General features: G+C 55.5%; 1 protein-coding gene across 4 annotated transcripts; it reads left to right on the forward strand.

The window, feature by feature from the left end:
* Positions 1 to 1,715: 1,715 nt before the first annotated feature.
* Positions 1,716 to 15,854, forward strand: CACNB3 (calcium voltage-gated channel auxiliary subunit beta 3). 4 transcript variants are annotated; one of them, XM_036252452.1, is made up of 13 exons: positions 1,716 to 1,818; positions 10,443 to 10,565; positions 10,789 to 10,911; positions 11,329 to 11,444; positions 11,932 to 11,996; positions 12,212 to 12,231; positions 12,414 to 12,494; positions 12,691 to 12,749; positions 12,924 to 13,033; positions 13,300 to 13,451; positions 13,627 to 13,722; positions 13,849 to 13,998; positions 14,473 to 15,854. In XM_036252452.1, exons 1-13 carry the CDS (start codon positions 1,813 to 1,815, stop codon positions 14,785 to 14,787), a joined length of 1,416 nt encoding a protein of 471 aa, XP_036108345.1. In that variant the 5' UTR covers positions 1,716 to 1,812; the 3' UTR covers positions 14,788 to 15,854. The 4 variants fall into 4 exon arrangements, with proteins under 4 accessions (XP_036108345.1, XP_036108343.1, XP_036108344.1 ...); XM_036252450.1 differs by lacking the exon at positions 1,716 to 1,818 and adding an exon at positions 2,893 to 3,040; XM_036252451.1 differs by lacking the exon at positions 1,716 to 1,818 and adding an exon at positions 5,177 to 5,211 and having other exon boundaries at positions 14,473 to 15,005.
* Positions 15,855 to 15,930: the final 76 nt, after the last annotated feature.

The raw sequence follows: 15,930 nt of genomic DNA on the forward strand, positions 1-15,930 counted from the left end.
TTGCTCTGTCCTTGTGAGTCACAAGTTTCCAAATGCTAAAGCCACTAAGTACCACTGTGCAGGTTATGCCTTGCTGAGGAGGTAAGCAAGGATTGAAACCCAACTTTAGATCAGTAGGGCAACCCCCAGGTGCAGCTGCATCTGCACAATGACTAGCCAAAAGGGCTAGCAGAGGCCCTGCCAATTATCCTGAAGGCCTGACAACCTGGGGATCTGGGAGGTCAGACAATAGGGTGAACTGACCCCAGAGAAAAGGGATGAAGGCTGCCTGAGAAGCACTGGGGGGCTTTATGCTGGCAATGAGGCTGAAGGGGCCAAGCTAAGGCATGGCTCCCAGGAATGAGTCCAGGACTCTTAGAGGCCCCTCTTAGTAGGGTGCCAGATACTGTGAGGTCAGAGCCAGAGATGGGGACTCAAGGGAAGAAGAGTGGGCAGGAAGAGGGTGTGGATCCCAGACAGTGCCCAAAGAGGGTTAATTCTGCTAGTTATCTCGCATGGAAGGGGCTGGGACAGGACAGTTCTGGGGACCTGGAGACTGGGCTCCATCTCTAGCTCTGAGGTTCTTACCCTCTCTCTGTGGCAGAAGGGAGAGGGGTATGTGGTCCAGCAGCTGGAGTGAAAATGAGAAAAAGTGAAGGATGCAGAGCTGACCCTATGCACCTCAGATCCCTCTAATAGGCTCAGAGAGAAGTCATTGATATTTCTATTTTAAAGTAAAGATTAAGAGAGAGATTGTGTTCTAGGCTGTAGGTTCTGAGTGCAGAGAAGGAAGGAGGGAGAAAGGGGAAAGCCAGGGATAATTGCTTGCCTTGGCCAGCACACCCCACCCCACCCCACCCCCCTTTCTCCTATGGAAACTAAAGCTGCCCCAAGGCCCAGAGGAACTAGTCCATTAGTTGTGGTCAGCAGGGGGGTGCATGGAGTGTGTGTGTATGTGGGGGTGGGGGGATCTGCCTCCAGGTCTTATTGCCAAATGAAAGGCAAAGGTTCTGCTTCAGTAGAGCTAAACAAAAACAAAGCATAAAAATCTCTATGCACATTTTAAAACCACACATACAACCTCTTTATCTCTTCTGAATAGTTAAAGCGGAGTAACTTGTAGGTAGGTGGGTGGTAAGAGAATCCTTGGACCTACTGGACTAGACCACGGAGAGAGGGGAGGAGATGTCCTCCCAAAGCGCTTTCCAGGTTAAGTCCAGCCTGAGGAGGAGCTGGGAGTGCAGAGGAGAATTAATTCTCTCCCAATTTAGCTCCCTCTGGAATGAGGGCAAGCGGAGGGTCAGCTAAACAGAGAGGGAGGGAAATCTTCCAAGATTCCCAGAGGATGGGAGGATTGAGGGGAGGGTTTCTGGGAACCCCCAGGGGAAGGGAGTTAAAAAGAAACACGATGAGTACAGTGGAGCGCTTTCGATCTGAAAGGGAAGAGTTCTAGCTGGTGCCAAGGGGCAGTTGGAGACCCCAGTCATTCAGCTTCAGGGTGTGTCCTTGTCTTCACAAGGGGGTCTGCTGCACCCTCCCGGTCCCCAAGCCGCTGTCTTTGGTATGGAGAACAGTCCAGTGGGGGTGTTGGGGGTGTGGCGGGACCAATGAGAGGCAGATCCGCTCAGAGGGTGCAGGGAGAGAGCTGGCCGGGGCTACACCCCTGTTCCCCCCTTCCCCCGCCAGGACTTGGGCCTGTCCTCTTTGACGTGCCCAACGAAGGGGGCAGGAAGGGTACTGACCCGAGGAGCAGTCCCGCGACTCTGTACTCCCTGCTGCCCAGGCCCTGCCGGGTCGCTGCCGGGCTCAGTGGAGTCGCCCTAGGAGACCAGGATGGAGGTAGGAGAGGTTTAGGGCTCCAGAGAAGCCAAGTATCTAAAAGGATACTTCGGGTGGGAATAGAGTGCAGACTGGAGTCCCATACTAGAGGTCTGGGGGTGGGACCGCAGTTACTGGAAAGAGGAGAGAGAGAGGGGTTCGTCCTGGGTTTGGTGGGGGTCTGTCTCATAGCTTTGGCCCCTCTGCTCCAATCAGGGCAGCGCCTCCTGCTGGCAGGGCCCAACCCCTGCCGACCGACAGACAGGACCCCCGGGCGAGTGAGTCCAGGGGGCGCTGCAGCAGGTCAGGGAGGAGCCGCCTCGCCTCTGCTTTTCGCCTTCGCGGGCTGAGTCCCCAGACGCCAGCATCCAGGAGAGAGGGGTAACAGAGACTCCCCAGACGCCCGGCACATTCCCGACTAGGCTATCTCCAACTGGACCCCACAGAAGCCACAGGGTCTGTCTGGTTCGCGGGCCAATGCTCTAACCGCTGAGCCAAACCGGCCAAGGCTAGCCACAGGGTCCGGATCTGGAACAGGGGGGTGGACGTAGCTCCCCTGGAACCCAGAGGGAGAGCCTTGAGGCAGGGACTAGCGAGCAGTACACGAGTGATCCTCTTCGATCCGTTCCTCTGCTGAGGTCGGTCGAGCCGCTGCTGGGACCGCGGCGCTTTCCTTCCTCGGACGCTGGAGGCTGGGCGCGGGCGCACGGAGATGGGGCCACAGGGAGCAGAACCTTCCGCTCGAAGCTCCGGAGTCAGGCAGCCTTTGAGCTACTCCTGCCCTTCTGCCTGTGGCGGTGGAAGCTCCAGAGTCCCTTTTTGGGGAAGGGGTACACGAAGAAATGGAGGAGGAGGGGGGCGAGAAGGGAGATGAGCTATGTGGATGGAAAGGCAGTGGGAGACACCCTGATAAAGAGACCAGGGACCGTAAAGAGGAGGGAGAGATGGAAATGGAGAGAGCAGAACTGAAAGGCGACGGGAGAGGGCGAGAGTGACAAGAGAAGGCGAGAAAGGGAGAAGGAGGGAGGGAGGAGGAAAGGGGGAGGAACCAGGAGGAAAGGGAGCAGGCGGCGGAGCCAGGCGGGCGAAGGGCGAGGCCAGGCGTGCAGGCGGGGAGCCCGTATGCAGAGCCGCGGCCGGGTCCTGCTCCCGCCTCGGAGCCCCTGGCCCGGGGGAGGGAGAGAGGCTGCTGGCCCGGTCTATGTCTTTTTCTGACTCCAGTGCAACCTTCCTGCTGAATGAGGTAACCTCGGGGGCCCTTCTCCAGCGGGTGGAAGGAGAGCCTCACTCCAAGCTACGAAGTGGGCTCAAATTTGGGGAAGACTGCAGTGATGGGGAGGGAGACCAGAGGCGAGGCTAAGGGTGGAAGAGGCAGTAAGAAAGGAGGGAGCGGCCGGAGCTGATAGCTTCTAAGGACTTGAACAGGGATGGTAAGGGATTACTGCCTGGGAACCAGAAAAGGGGCTAGAAAAGAGGAGGGCTCAGCCAAACTCCCCTGTACCCTCCGGGGGGGGGGGGCAGCTAGAATGCTAGGGGTTTTGGCTTGGTCCAGCTCTTTAAAGCTGCTGAGGCGGATTTCCCTGAGGTCCTAGCGCCTGCCTCAGTTTCCCCATTCAATGCTCAGGGATTGGGATCTGCCCAGCTTCCTGGTGCACTTACAAGAATTCCAACTCCCAAACCTGGTTATTTGATCTTTCCCCACTGTCTCCTGCTTCCATGCCTTGGGTGTATGCCAGCTGCCAGACTAACGGCTCTCTCCTTGGAAAGAGATGGGCAGAAGGAAGCCTCTCCTCAAATCCTTAAAAAAAAAAAAAAAAAACCTCAGCTCTCTCCCCTTATGTTCAATCATAAAAAGAAAAGGGGTTGGGACGACATGGACAATGCCAGGCACATGTCTTATTACAGGACAGGCAGTCACCAGGTTGGTACAAGAACTGGAATAGGCAGGTGTGAGTGAGTTGAGAAATGGGGGGTGGGCATTGAGGATCGACTCAGAAATAAGAGAGAGAGCCTCTGAAGTTCCTACAAGACCCAGGGGATGGGCCCAGGTATGAGGAACTTGAATCTATCTCCTGGGGGTGGTTGGCATGACAGCTCATGCTTCAGAAGCACACTTAGACACCACTGTCCCAGAAGGGGATGAAGACAAAAAAGTGTGTAAGGAAGGAATGAGGTTGATGGCAGATCAGCTGTTAAGTACAGTCCCCAGGACCCCCTGGTGGGGAGGATCCCAAAAGGAGAGGTCTGGGGAACAGATTCAGGGATTGGGAGAGAAGCAGATGTTCTTTATTAGAGTTATCTCCCAGGAGCATCTTGAGAGTCATATTCTTTCACACCTCATCCTCCCTTCTGCCCTCTGGAAGAACAGAAGGGATTGAAAAGGCAGAGAATAAAAGAGGAGGATCTAGGAATACTGAGGAACTAGGAGAGGGCACAAAAGTGAGAAGACAGTGTGTCTGGGAACTTCCAATTCCAAAGAATTCAATGTATAAACAACCTAGCAATGGTGCTGGACTCAGGAGAGGGAACTGTGAAAGTGGACTGCCTCCTCCAGTAGTGACCAGTCCCCTCAGCCATAGGAGATCCAACAAAAGTGTTTGCCGAATCCAGCAGGAGGAAGAGGCTGGGCAGGGCTGGACAGGCTAAAGGTAGACTAAACAATGATCTTAAGAGGAGGCCCCTTCCCTCTTTTTCTTGCCAAAGGAACGTGAGCAAGTTACATAAGTGGGGAGCCAGTTGGTTTGGGTGGTCTTTCCCTTCCATGCACAGTGCTTTCTCCCATAGATCTCATCAAACCCTTTCAGAGTTTTGGTTTTCTAATTCCCTGTGGCCCTGGAAGGTAAAGGGACCACCAGATTATTGACTCAACCTCCTAGGGTGAGAAAGTGGAAATGGAGAAAGACTGAGCTCAGGCCCTCCAGGTGTAACCCTCTGTCCCTCTCACATCACCCTCTGGGCAGTAGGGGTGGGGAGACTGGTAGGCAATCAAAATTCAAAAGAATAGTTTTGCTCAGGAGATGGGGAAAAAAAGGAGGGAACTTAAATGGCTGGATCTTTGGGTAGGTTTGCTCAAAACAAAGGCTGCTGTTTGGTTTCTAACCTCAAGTCTCAGAGCTCCTTTGAAGGAGACTGGTGCAGAGTGGTACTTGTGGCTCCAACCAGGACACAAGCCACCCCACCCCCATCCTTTTGCTGAAGAGGGAATCTGACCTTAAACTAGTTAATCTGGGGAGTTCTGCCCCCCCCCACTAACCCCAGTGTGGCCAGGATCCCACCTTCTATCCCAGTCACACTAATCCCCCTACCTCCACTCTTGTTTCTTTTCCATCGCTTTAAGCTCACGTAAAACAGCCCCGCCCTGTCCCAGTTCCCACGGATACCTTGGCAATGCCTGGCACAGCCCTTGGCAAGGAAGTAAGGAAGGGAACCCCCATCTTGGCCAGACTAGGATAAAATCTGCCTGCGCAACAGGTGTGGGACTGCCGGACTCAAAACCTGCCCTAAGTGCGGGTTAGGCGAAACTGCCCTTTGTTGCAGGGTCCCAGCACTGAGGGGGCCAAGCACCTGGTGGGGCAGGGGCTACTTTCTTGGCATTGGCTTGGATTTGCCAAACCCATTCCTCCTCAGTACCATGGAGGGATTCGCTTTTGGAGTCTCTGGGACCGCCAGGGCCCAGACGCGCCGCCCGCTCACCTGGGGCCCCTCCTCAGCCTGCAGTCCGCCCCCGCCCCCGCCCCGCCTCTTCTGTCTCCCCATTTTCCTGTCTCCCCCTTCTTCCCTCTGCCTCTATCTTTCCTTTCTCTCTCTCCTGCCTCCCGGTAACCTGCGCCCGCTTTCCCGGCTCGGGTCCGGTCTCCCTCCGGCTCTCCGCGCCTCCTCCCCTCCCCCGCTCCAGCCCTTTGTTTCCCGGCGGAGTATTTCCTGGGTTGCCGAGCGTCTCTGTCCCCGCATCGCTCCTCGCCCCGCCTCCTCCCAGCCAGGATCCGCCCGCCTGCAGTCTCTCCACCCCTTCCTCCCCGCCGCCCCTCGGCCCCAGAGGTGCTGGGGGACCCACCTTCCACCCAGCTCCGGTCCGCTAGCCTCTCCCGGCGGGGTCTCGGGCTCCCCGGGAGGCCGGCGCCCCCGCCAGCGCCCGGGGAGGGGGGCCAGGTGGGCGGGAACTATTGTTTTAGGAGCCGGCGCCAGATTCCTCAGCCGCGCTCGGGGTGGTACCGGCAGGGTTTGGGGGGGTGGGGTAGGGGGAGCGGCGATTTGAGCTCGGAGCAGCTGGTCCTCGCGGCTCGCTCCCTCCTTCGTGCTCTCGCTCTGCGCCGCGGTCCGCAGGGCTGCGGGGCTCAGTGGCATCTCTCGGGCGCGGCCCGCTGTCCTCGCCCCTGCCTCTGGGCCGCTCCCGCCCCCGGCGCCGCTCGCCTTCCCCCACCCGGACTCCCCCATGTATGACGACTCCTACGTGCCCGGGTTTGAGGACTCGGAGGCGGTGAGTGCCCGCGGTGAGGGTGGGGGTGGGGAGGTTGGGGTGACACCGCCTCTCCCTTGGACCCTTCTCCCAGTTCTGTACTTTGAAAAGGCGCCTCAGTGGCGGGCAGGGAGTGTAGGGGGGCACTCCAGGAAAGTGGGAAGATGGATTTTCATGCCAAGGGCTCCCCAGTCCCCCAGTCCTACCTAGACCCAGAGACAACGGTTGTGTGCAGGGAGGGGGTAGTGTGAGGGAAGGCTCGAGCAGGTGTCTTTAAAGCCCAGGACAGAAGGGTAGAGGGAGGAAGGGCTGGAAGCTGAGGGCACAGGAGCTTTAGAAAGGGTACACACAGTGTCTGGAATTCCCACAAGAGGGTTTGTGGGGTCTGAACAAAACCGCCACAGGAGAAACAGGGTCTCTTGGGTCTCAGGGGGACAATCCAGACCTCCTGCGTGGCAAGTGAAGGACAAATTTAAGGAGTCTGGGAGAACACCAGAGAATCAGGTACCAGCCTCTTAAGACAGAAGACAAAACTTGAAGATCTCCATTATTCCCTTCTGTCCAGCCTGAGCTTGCCTTATCTGCTCACCCTGCCTCCAGCTTGCCTAGCTTCTCTCCCAGGCTGGAGATGGCATCCAGCACATGGGTGGGCCAGCTGACTGATACCCATCCAGTCCACGCCTCCTGCTGAGGTGTCCTTAGAGCAGCAGGCATCATGAGCTCCTGCTCAGCATGGAGGACCTGGAGGTGAAGCTAGAGGAGCTGAGGGCCTGGGGATGGAGAGGAAGCTCTTTGCTCAAAGAACCAGGCAACCGATAAATATTTAATTCTCCTCTTTGCTTTTATCTCCTGACCCACTGAGACAAATCAGCTCATTAGGCAGTGATTCCCGGAGCTCAGAGAGCAGGGAGAGTGCCCGAAAAGAGGGGGCAAGACGGAAGCAGCTTCTCAGTCTTGTCTCTCGAATATCCTGCAACAAGTCTTCCTTAGGAGAGGACCCCTAAATAGTTGAAAGGGGTTCTGATAGGTGTGAAAGGTAGAGCACTCCAGGGTTGAAAGTGGAGTGTTGGAATCTTCTCCCATCTCTTACTGCCAAGCCCAGGATAAATGAATTCTAGGGCTCAGAATAGGCAGCTATCAGTCCTTTTCTGGGACTGGGCTCCTGCTGGGCCCAATTCCCCGTTGGTCCTCTGGGGCTAATTACACAGCAGCAAGAGTGTATGATTTTCAAGGCTCTGATGAAAGGACAGCTGGCAAGGCTCAGGGCGCCAAGGTGAGCTTGAAAAAGAATCTTCCTGCAGGGCTGAACGGCCCTAGAAGGTTCTCCTATCCCTGGTGAGAAGGCAAGAACTGCTTCAAGATAAAGACTGACATGTGGATGGTGTTGGGGGCAATCTGCTAACCCATCACTCACCCCACCCCTCTGTGGTCCCTGGATCACCCTCCCCCACTTTCCTTTCTCTTGCCTGGCTCCTTGCTCTCTCTGAGGCCCCCTCTGAAGCAGTAGGAGGGAGATCAGGCTCTAAATAAATCCACCGGCTCATCTCCCTCCTTTCCTTCCCCTGTGCCAGGCAAGAGTGGAGCTGCAGCCTGCCCACACACTCACCAGGCAAGGAGGGCACCACTAGGGCTCTGTGCCAACTCCTGGCAGCTCTGTACTGAGCATCTAGCTGTTTGGGTATAATGGGGTAGGGAAGGCAAGACCCCAGATTAGGTTTAGCAAGGACATCCTGGCTTCCCCCAAGTGATACCAGAGCATGAGAGAGAGGTGAGCTCTGAGAACTTGAGAGTAATGGAGAGGGGGTTCCATTCTGAGCCCAACTCATTAAACATTTAGGAAGAGATTCTATCATTCTCATCTGAGGGCAAGAGACCAGTAATCCAGATGTTCCAGGCAGGGATATTAAAATGACTAAATTAGGCCAAGAGCCTGGAGAGCAGAGAGTAAAGCCTAGACTCCTCCTGTGGCACAGGTCTGGGCATCTAGGAGGCATCTGAAGGGTGCTTATCAAAGGGAGTGGTCATCCTGCCTCCTGCCCCCCCAAACTTCCGGCCTGTTGGGCCCTATTCCCTTCACTCAGCCATCTTCCACAGGGGTATATTCTGTATCTAAGACCCCTGGGAAGAGGTCCCTGACTCTACTGGCAGTGTAAAGGTTCTTCCTGAGGCTTAGCTGCTCTTTATCCTACTGCTAAGCTAGCCTTATTTTGTTCTCAAGAAAGATGGGAAACAGCAGGCAGACTCTACTCTGTAAAATGAAAGACTTTTTCCCCCTGTGCTGTCTTCATGCCTTCAGTCTAACCACAACATTGACTTTAGCTTAGGCCCTCAGGCCTGGTGGAATGCAGTTTGTCTTCCCCACTGAGAGTCTGGCCTCTGCTACATTCTGTAGGTAGTCAGGTAGTCATGCACCATGGTCTTGAATGTTCCTCGGTCTGAGAATATCCTAAAACCCCTTCCGTGTACACACACACACACTCTCTCTCTCTCTCTCTGTCTCCCACATGGACACCTTATCTAGGCTCTTACCTTATCTGCCATCTGCACCTCAGAAGTGATGGAAGCACCACTTCAGGTCTCTGATCATAAAGAGGGGAAACTGGGGCAGAAAACAAAAGATTTCCTTTACCCTACACTGAGGGGGGACCCAGACACCCTGACTTCTGTCCTAAGGTCCAGCTTCCCTTGCTCATTTGTGCATCTTCCTCACAGCCTTGAAGGTGAGCTCTGCAGCTTCCAAATGCACCCTCATTGCCCAAAGACCCTTACTGTGGGCAGGACTCAGACACTCCTGGCTCAGGTTACCAAAGACCCCCTCCCTACACACCCAGGGTCCAGCTCCTCTGCTGGGTTGCCTGGCACAAGCATGGCCTTCCTCCAGGGCTGATATCCCTTTGGGGGTGGGGTGGGAAGACATATGCCAGGTGGTGGGCGTGGCCAGCCTCACAGACTCCAGGAGATAGCTTTGTGTTGCCTTCAGTCTGTCTTGTTTACTGCCAACACCTGGCCAGTTGCCCCAGCATATGTGAGAGGAAAGTGGGGCTGGGGAGAGTAAAGAGGAAGAAACTTCAGGAGTTGGCAGCTCTATGTTGTCTTCACCCTGGAAGGGTAGAAACTGGGGGTGATGAGCTCTAGGGGTAGATAGCTATATCCTGACACTTGGAGCTAGTGCCATGCCAACAAGCATCTCTTGACCGTTCCCAGCTGACTGCGCATCTGCCGGGTTGTTTTTTTTTTATCCTCACCCGAGGACATTTTTTTCATTTTTTGTTCAGATAGAGTGGGAGGGAGGGAGAGAGAGAAATATCGACGTGAGCCCTGGCCAGTTTGGCTCAGCGGTTAGAGCGTCGGCCTGCGGTCCGGAGAGACCCAGGTTCGGTTCCCGCTAAGGGCACGTACTTCGGTTGCAGTTTGTCCCCGGCCCTGGTTGGTTGTGCGGGTGGCAGCCACTCGATGTGTCCCTTCACGTCGATGTTTCTCTCTCTCTCTCCCTTCCTCTCTCTCCCTCCCACTCTATCTGTACAAAATAAATGGAAAAATATCCTCGGGTGAGGATAAAAAAAAATAATAATAATAAAAATAAAATAAAATAAAATAAAAAAAGAAATATCGACGTGAAAGGTACACATCAAGTGGTTGCCACCCACACGACCCAACCAGGGCTGGGGACAAATTGCAACCGAGATACGTGCCCTTAGAGGTCTCTCTGGACCGCAGGCCAATGCTCTAACCGCTGAGCCAAACCGGCCAGGGCTCTGGCGGGTATTTAAAGGAGTAATGTCTAGACTGCTTTGCAAGCTGATGTGAACAAAGGAGCTGGGTCTCCTGGATTCAGAATCATCTTCAATATATCATCTTCAGTACATCTTTTTCCCTCTGCCTCAGAGGAGGATGTGGTAGAGGAGAGAAAAGGGAGGAAGGAGGGAAGTGAAGGCTCTATTCGAAGCTGCAGTATTAATAGGCTTGGGGGAGGGCCCGGATCTTAGCACACATGGATTGGGTGGCATTCCTACAGCCCCAGAAGCACTTGGGCCCTTCTCGGGGAAATTGGAGGGACTGTTGGGAGCAGGCCACCCCTGTGGATATGGAGAGGCTGGGCTTTGTGGAGGCACTGCTAAGGGGTTCTGAGGGTGCCTCTATATGCTCTTTCCACCTGAGCCCAGGGATCTTGGCCTCTTCCCCATGCCAGGGTTCAGCTGACTCCTATACCAGCCGCCCATCTCTGGACTCAGACGTCTCCCTGGAGGAGGACCGGGAGAGTGCCAGGAGAGAAGTGGAGAGCCAGGCTCAGCAGCAGCTGGAGAGGGCCAAGGTATCCTCTGGCATATGGGCTGGGGGCGAACAGGCTGGGCTGGGTGGAAGCTTGTGCTCCATCCTAGCTCCCTAGATGTCAGTGGGCAGGATGTACCTGAGTGTGAAAGGCTGTGTGTGTGATGGGAGGACGATAAGGCCTCCGCCCTCTGCTGATGGGGCAGTGAAACTGGAAGGGGTGCTCTGAGGCTCCCCTCATTGGCACTGATGGCCAAATTCTCCAGCACAAACCTGTGGCATTTGCTGTGAGGACCAATGTCAGCTACTGTGGTGTACTGGATGAGGAGTGCCCAGTCCAGGGCTCTGGAGTCAACTTTGAGGCCAAAGATTTTCTGCACATTAAAGAGGTGACCATCCACCCCTCCAAATAGAAGCCATTTAATTTCCCTCCTCTTGCCCCAGTTCCCATGCCTCTTAGTTTAGTCCTCAGTCTATAAACAGTCCCCAAACTCCTCAGCTCTTATCCTTCACACACACCCGTAAACCCCTCATATCCAAAACCCAATCCTCAGGGTCTCCATCCCTCTGAGACCTCACTTGGGCTTCAGTCTCCATGTGCGTCAAGTGAGCAGTTAGGTTAGCTGCCCTTGACAGCTGCGTTGCCTCACGCTGAAACCTTGGGGGTGGCTCAAACCTGGCTGCCCCTCCCTCTGGCACCACCTCCTGCCCCCTCCCCCGTGCCTCCCTGGCTTTCACCCTGGAGAGCCGGGACTAAGGCCTGGGCCACCTCCCTCACCTCCCCTTCCTGCTCCACCCACACCCAGAAGTACAGCAATGATTGGTGGATCGGGCGGCTAGTGAAAGAGGGCGGGGACATCGCCTTCATCCCAAGCCCCCAGCGCCTGGAGAGCATCCGGCTCAAGCAGGAGCAGAAGGCCAGGTAAGAGCAGGGCTGTGACTCAATAAATATGCTCCCCTAACATGGGTAGTTTCAGTTTTTTTTCTTTATTGATTTTAGAGAGAGGAAGGGAGAGGGAGATAGAAACATTGATGAGAGAGAACATCCTACATGCCCCCCACTGGGGATCAGGCCCACAACCTGGGCATGTGTCCTGACCAGGAATTGAACCAGTGACCTCTTGGTGCATGGGTCGACGCTCAACCACTGAGCCACACCAGTCGGACCCTAACATGGGTACTTTATCGCAGTTCACTTTACTATACAGGCATGCATAGCCCATCCCCCCAAAAACACATTCATACCCGGCTACACAGATTTACACTGCACAAATATACAGTCATGCATACACAAATGCACGTCACCCCCCACCCACTAGCTAAACTATAAGACAGTGTATACAACTATTAAATAATGTGTAGAACATACATACACAAAGGTGCTTACTGACCTCCCTTTCTGCTCTCAGGAGATCTGGGAACCCCTCCAGCCTGAGTGACATTGGCAACCGACGCTCCCCTCCTCCATCTCTAGGTAGCCTCCCCCCAGCCCACCTGTCTTGGGTAGGTGGGTCACTAAGACACAGGGGGCAGGGAGATTCTCCCCAGGTGAACTGTGTGGGAACGGGTTGGTGGAGGGGTCAGAAGAGCTGGGAGAAGCCCAGTGTCTCCCCTGGGGAAGGGAGTACATGCCCCCAGGGCTTTTTCCCCCTTCACCAACTTTAATCTTTTATTTCCTTTTCCAAAAAGCCAAGCAGAAGCAAAAGCAGGTGAGTCAAGGAAGGGACCTGGGCTTGGGGGCTCATGGCTCATGGCTGTGGGAACAGACTTCTGGGCAGTCACTGTGGAAGGGCAGCAGGACAGAGGGGAGGGAGCCCAGGACTTCTGAAGCTGCCCACACCAGTCAGGCCACTGGGCTGTGGCTTTGCTTGACCTCAAGTCAATTCTGCAGGCAGAGCATGTCCCCCCATATGATGTGGTGCCCTCCATGCGGCCTGTGGTGCTGGTGGGACCCTCTCTGAAAGGTTATGAGGTGAGAGGAAGTCCTTGACCCCAAAGAATCACCTCTACCAAGCCAACCAGTGGAAGGCCCCAGGGACAGTGGGAGGGGGTGTTCTCCCCACACCTCCCCCAAGGGGTGGGCTCCAGGGCCATGCCTGGGGGTGCTGCCCCTCTCCAAGAGAGCCCTCAGTCAGTTCCATTCCTTTCCCCCCACCTGTCCCACCCAGGTCACAGACATGATGCAGAAGGCTCTCTTCGACTTCCTCAAACATAGGTTTGATGGCAGGTGAGCTGCTCTGGCCTGGGGTGGCATGAGAACCAGGGAGATCATTACCTCGTAACAGATGTCTGTAGCAAGGTTGTCTTTAAAGGGAAAGTTAGGAGTTAGGAGGTCCTGAGTAAGGTGCGGCCTAGAGCTTGAAATTTAGAAGTGAACTGTGATTCTCTGCCGCCATCCCAGGATCTCCATCACCCGAGTCACAGCTGACCTCTCACTGGCAAAGCGATCTGTGCTCAATAATCCTGGCAAGAGGACCATCATTGAGCGTTCCTCTGCCCGCTCCAGCATTGGTGAGGAGTCCCCAGTTCCTGTTTCCTGATCACTCCGGACTTACTGAGACCCCTCCTCCTACCCTTCTCTTCCCCGACTCCTCTGCCTGCCCCAAGATTGCAAGAACACATCCAGTCTCCTCAGTTCCCTATTCCTCTGCCTGCCCAGGCCTTGATGAGCACCCCCTCCCTCCATTCCCTTCCCTTCCACCACTGGGGAGCCCCCAATCCCCACTGGAAGTGGGTGGTGCTGATAGTGAACACTGGCTCGCTTGCTCCCTTCATAGCTGAAGTACAGAGTGAGATCGAGCGCATTTTTGAGCTGGCCAAATCCCTGCAGCTGGTAGTGCTGGATGCTGACACCATCAACCACCCAGCACAGCTGGCCAAGACCTCATTGGCCCCCATCATCGTGTTTGTCAAAGTATCCTCACCAAAGGTAAGTCAGCAGCAGAGGTGGGAGAATGCATAACTCAGCTTGGCCCCTGACCCAGGGCTCCTGAGTTCCCTTTCCTGGTGCCGGATCACAAGTGCGGGACATGCCCAGATCTTTCCAGGCCCAGCGCTACCCAGGGCCCCGGGACTCCAGGCCTCACTCTGCCCTTTCCCCTCAGGTACTCCAGCGTCTCATCCGCTCCCGTGGGAAATCACAGATGAAGCACCTGACTGTACAGATGATGGCATATGATAAGCTGGTTCAGTGCCCACCAGTGAGTGCCTGGGGCAGCTACTTCTGTGCCCACTCTTGCTTTCCCAGAGCTAGGGGCGTGATGGAGATGTGTGGGGGACTGCTGCTTAGAGAAAGCCAACATTCTCCCCTTCCCTTCCCTCCCTAGGAGTCATTTGATGTGATTCTGGATGAAAACCAGCTGGAGGATGCCTGTGAGCACCTCGCTGAGTACCTGGAGGTTTACTGGCGGGCCACCCACCACCCATCCCCCAGCCCCGGACTTCTGGGTCCTCCCAGTGCCATCCCTGGACTTCAGGTAATCATTTCCAGTGGGCACTGATGCTTAGGCTAAGCCCACCAAAGCAATGCCCCCTCCCCACCCAGAGGCATGTCCTTGGCCTCCAGTTTGAAGGCCAAAGGATCAGATAACTCAGCTCTGCTGTACACAGCTAGGGCAGATAAGCGAAGGAACTTCCTGATGAGAGAAGGAATAAATCAATATAATGGGTGAAATCAGAGGTTACTTTTCTAGGGCTCAAAAGAAACACACTCTCAAACCTTTATCTGGTCTGTCTTGAAGGCCAAGTCTGAATTTTGCAGGAGTCAAAGGCTCCAGTTTTCTGTATCTGAAGAGGAAGAATATGCCAGTATGCTTCCCTTCCTTGCACTATTTTCTCTACCCAGGAACTGAGTGAGGGTTGAGGGACAAGAATGCCCCATCCTAGTAGAGGTGGGAGGGAGGCCGAGGCGAGGCCTGTACTGCCTTACTTAGAGCTGCTGTTACCCCCAGAACCAGCAGCTGCTGGGGGAGCGTGGTGAGGAGCACTCACCCCTTGAGCGGGACAGCTTGATGCCCTCAGATGAGGCCAGCGAGAGCTCCCGCCAAGCCTGGACAGGATCCTCACAGCGCAGCTCCCGCCACCTGGAGGAGGACTATACAGACGCCTACCAGGACCTGTACCAGCCTCACCGCCAACACACCTCTGGGCTGCCTAGTGCTAATGGGCATGACCCCCAAGACCGACTCCTCGCCCAGGACTCAGAGCACAATCACAATGACCGGAACTGGCAGCGCAACCGGCCCTGGCCCAAGGATAGCTACTGACCACCTCCTGCTGCCCTACCCTGGCAGGCACAGGCACAGCTGGCTGGGGTACCCACTCCAGTCAGATTGGCATTAGACTGGCATTAGGCTGGCACTAGGCTCAGCCCCACAACCCCCTGCCCAGCCCCAGGGCTGCCTGTGGTCCCAAGGTTCTGGGAAAAGCAGGGGGCCCCCTTACCTCCTGGGCAGTGACCCCCTAGGTTCCCATTCCAGGTACTAGCGTGTGTGCTGCACCCCTGGCACCTTCCTCTCTTCCTGCACAAGAAGCTGTCCCACTGGGCAGTGCCCTCAGGCCAGGATCCCCTTAGAAGGGACCTTCCCACCAGACTCAGGGAAGGGATGCCCCCTCAAAGTAACAAGAGGTTGGGGTGTGGGCAACAGGGCATGAGGAAGAAAAATGGCCCCTGAGCAGACAGACACAAGTCCTAACAGTCAAAGGACTCAGGTTTTGTGCTTTGGGGTCCGAGCACCTCCACTCACCTCACTGCCACACACTAGAAAAGAGACAATCAAAGCCCAACAGGGTGGCACTCCCATTCGTCAGCTGGGTGAGGCATCCACATACAAGGCTGGAGCAGCAGGCTGGCTAGGCGAGGGCCAAGGCCTCACAGCTGAAGCTCTGGAAAGGAAGGGCTCTCCTCACCCTGCCAGGAATTTTCCTAACATCTGACAGGACCAGGGACCAGGAGCATGGTCAGGCCAAATGGTGGACGGCAGCCAACCTGAATTGGAGGTTTGGGAAGGGGGGAGTGTATAGCAGAGACCGTATGGAAGTTTTGGGGGCCTCCTTGCCCCCTTCATCCTTTTGCTCTTGCATCCTGTCATTTCTGTTCTTGGCCCTCGGCACATGTTCCCGGGGCACATGGGCCCAACTTTATTCCCTCATTCACAGCTGCTGCTTGTTATGTTAGGGTCAGGTGGGGAGAGACAGAACACAGCGGACAGCCCTCAGAGGCTCTGTCTACCTGGCTACCCTTATGGCTCTAGTGTGTGACCTACAGAGCATGCTCCACAAGACCCTGCCCCACCTCACTGTCATCACTAATAAACAAACACCATGCACAGTCCCTCAGGCTCTTGTTCTGTCTGCTGGCCCAGGTGGCTGGTTCCTCCCTGTGTGGCCCAAGTCTGAAGGAGGAAAAG

Source organism: Molossus molossus, unplaced genomic scaffold, assembly GCF_014108415.1.
Source record: "Molossus molossus isolate mMolMol1 unplaced genomic scaffold, mMolMol1.p scaffold_m16_p_10, whole genome shotgun sequence".
Taxonomy (NCBI): Eukaryota; Metazoa; Chordata; class Mammalia; order Chiroptera; family Molossidae; genus Molossus; species Molossus molossus.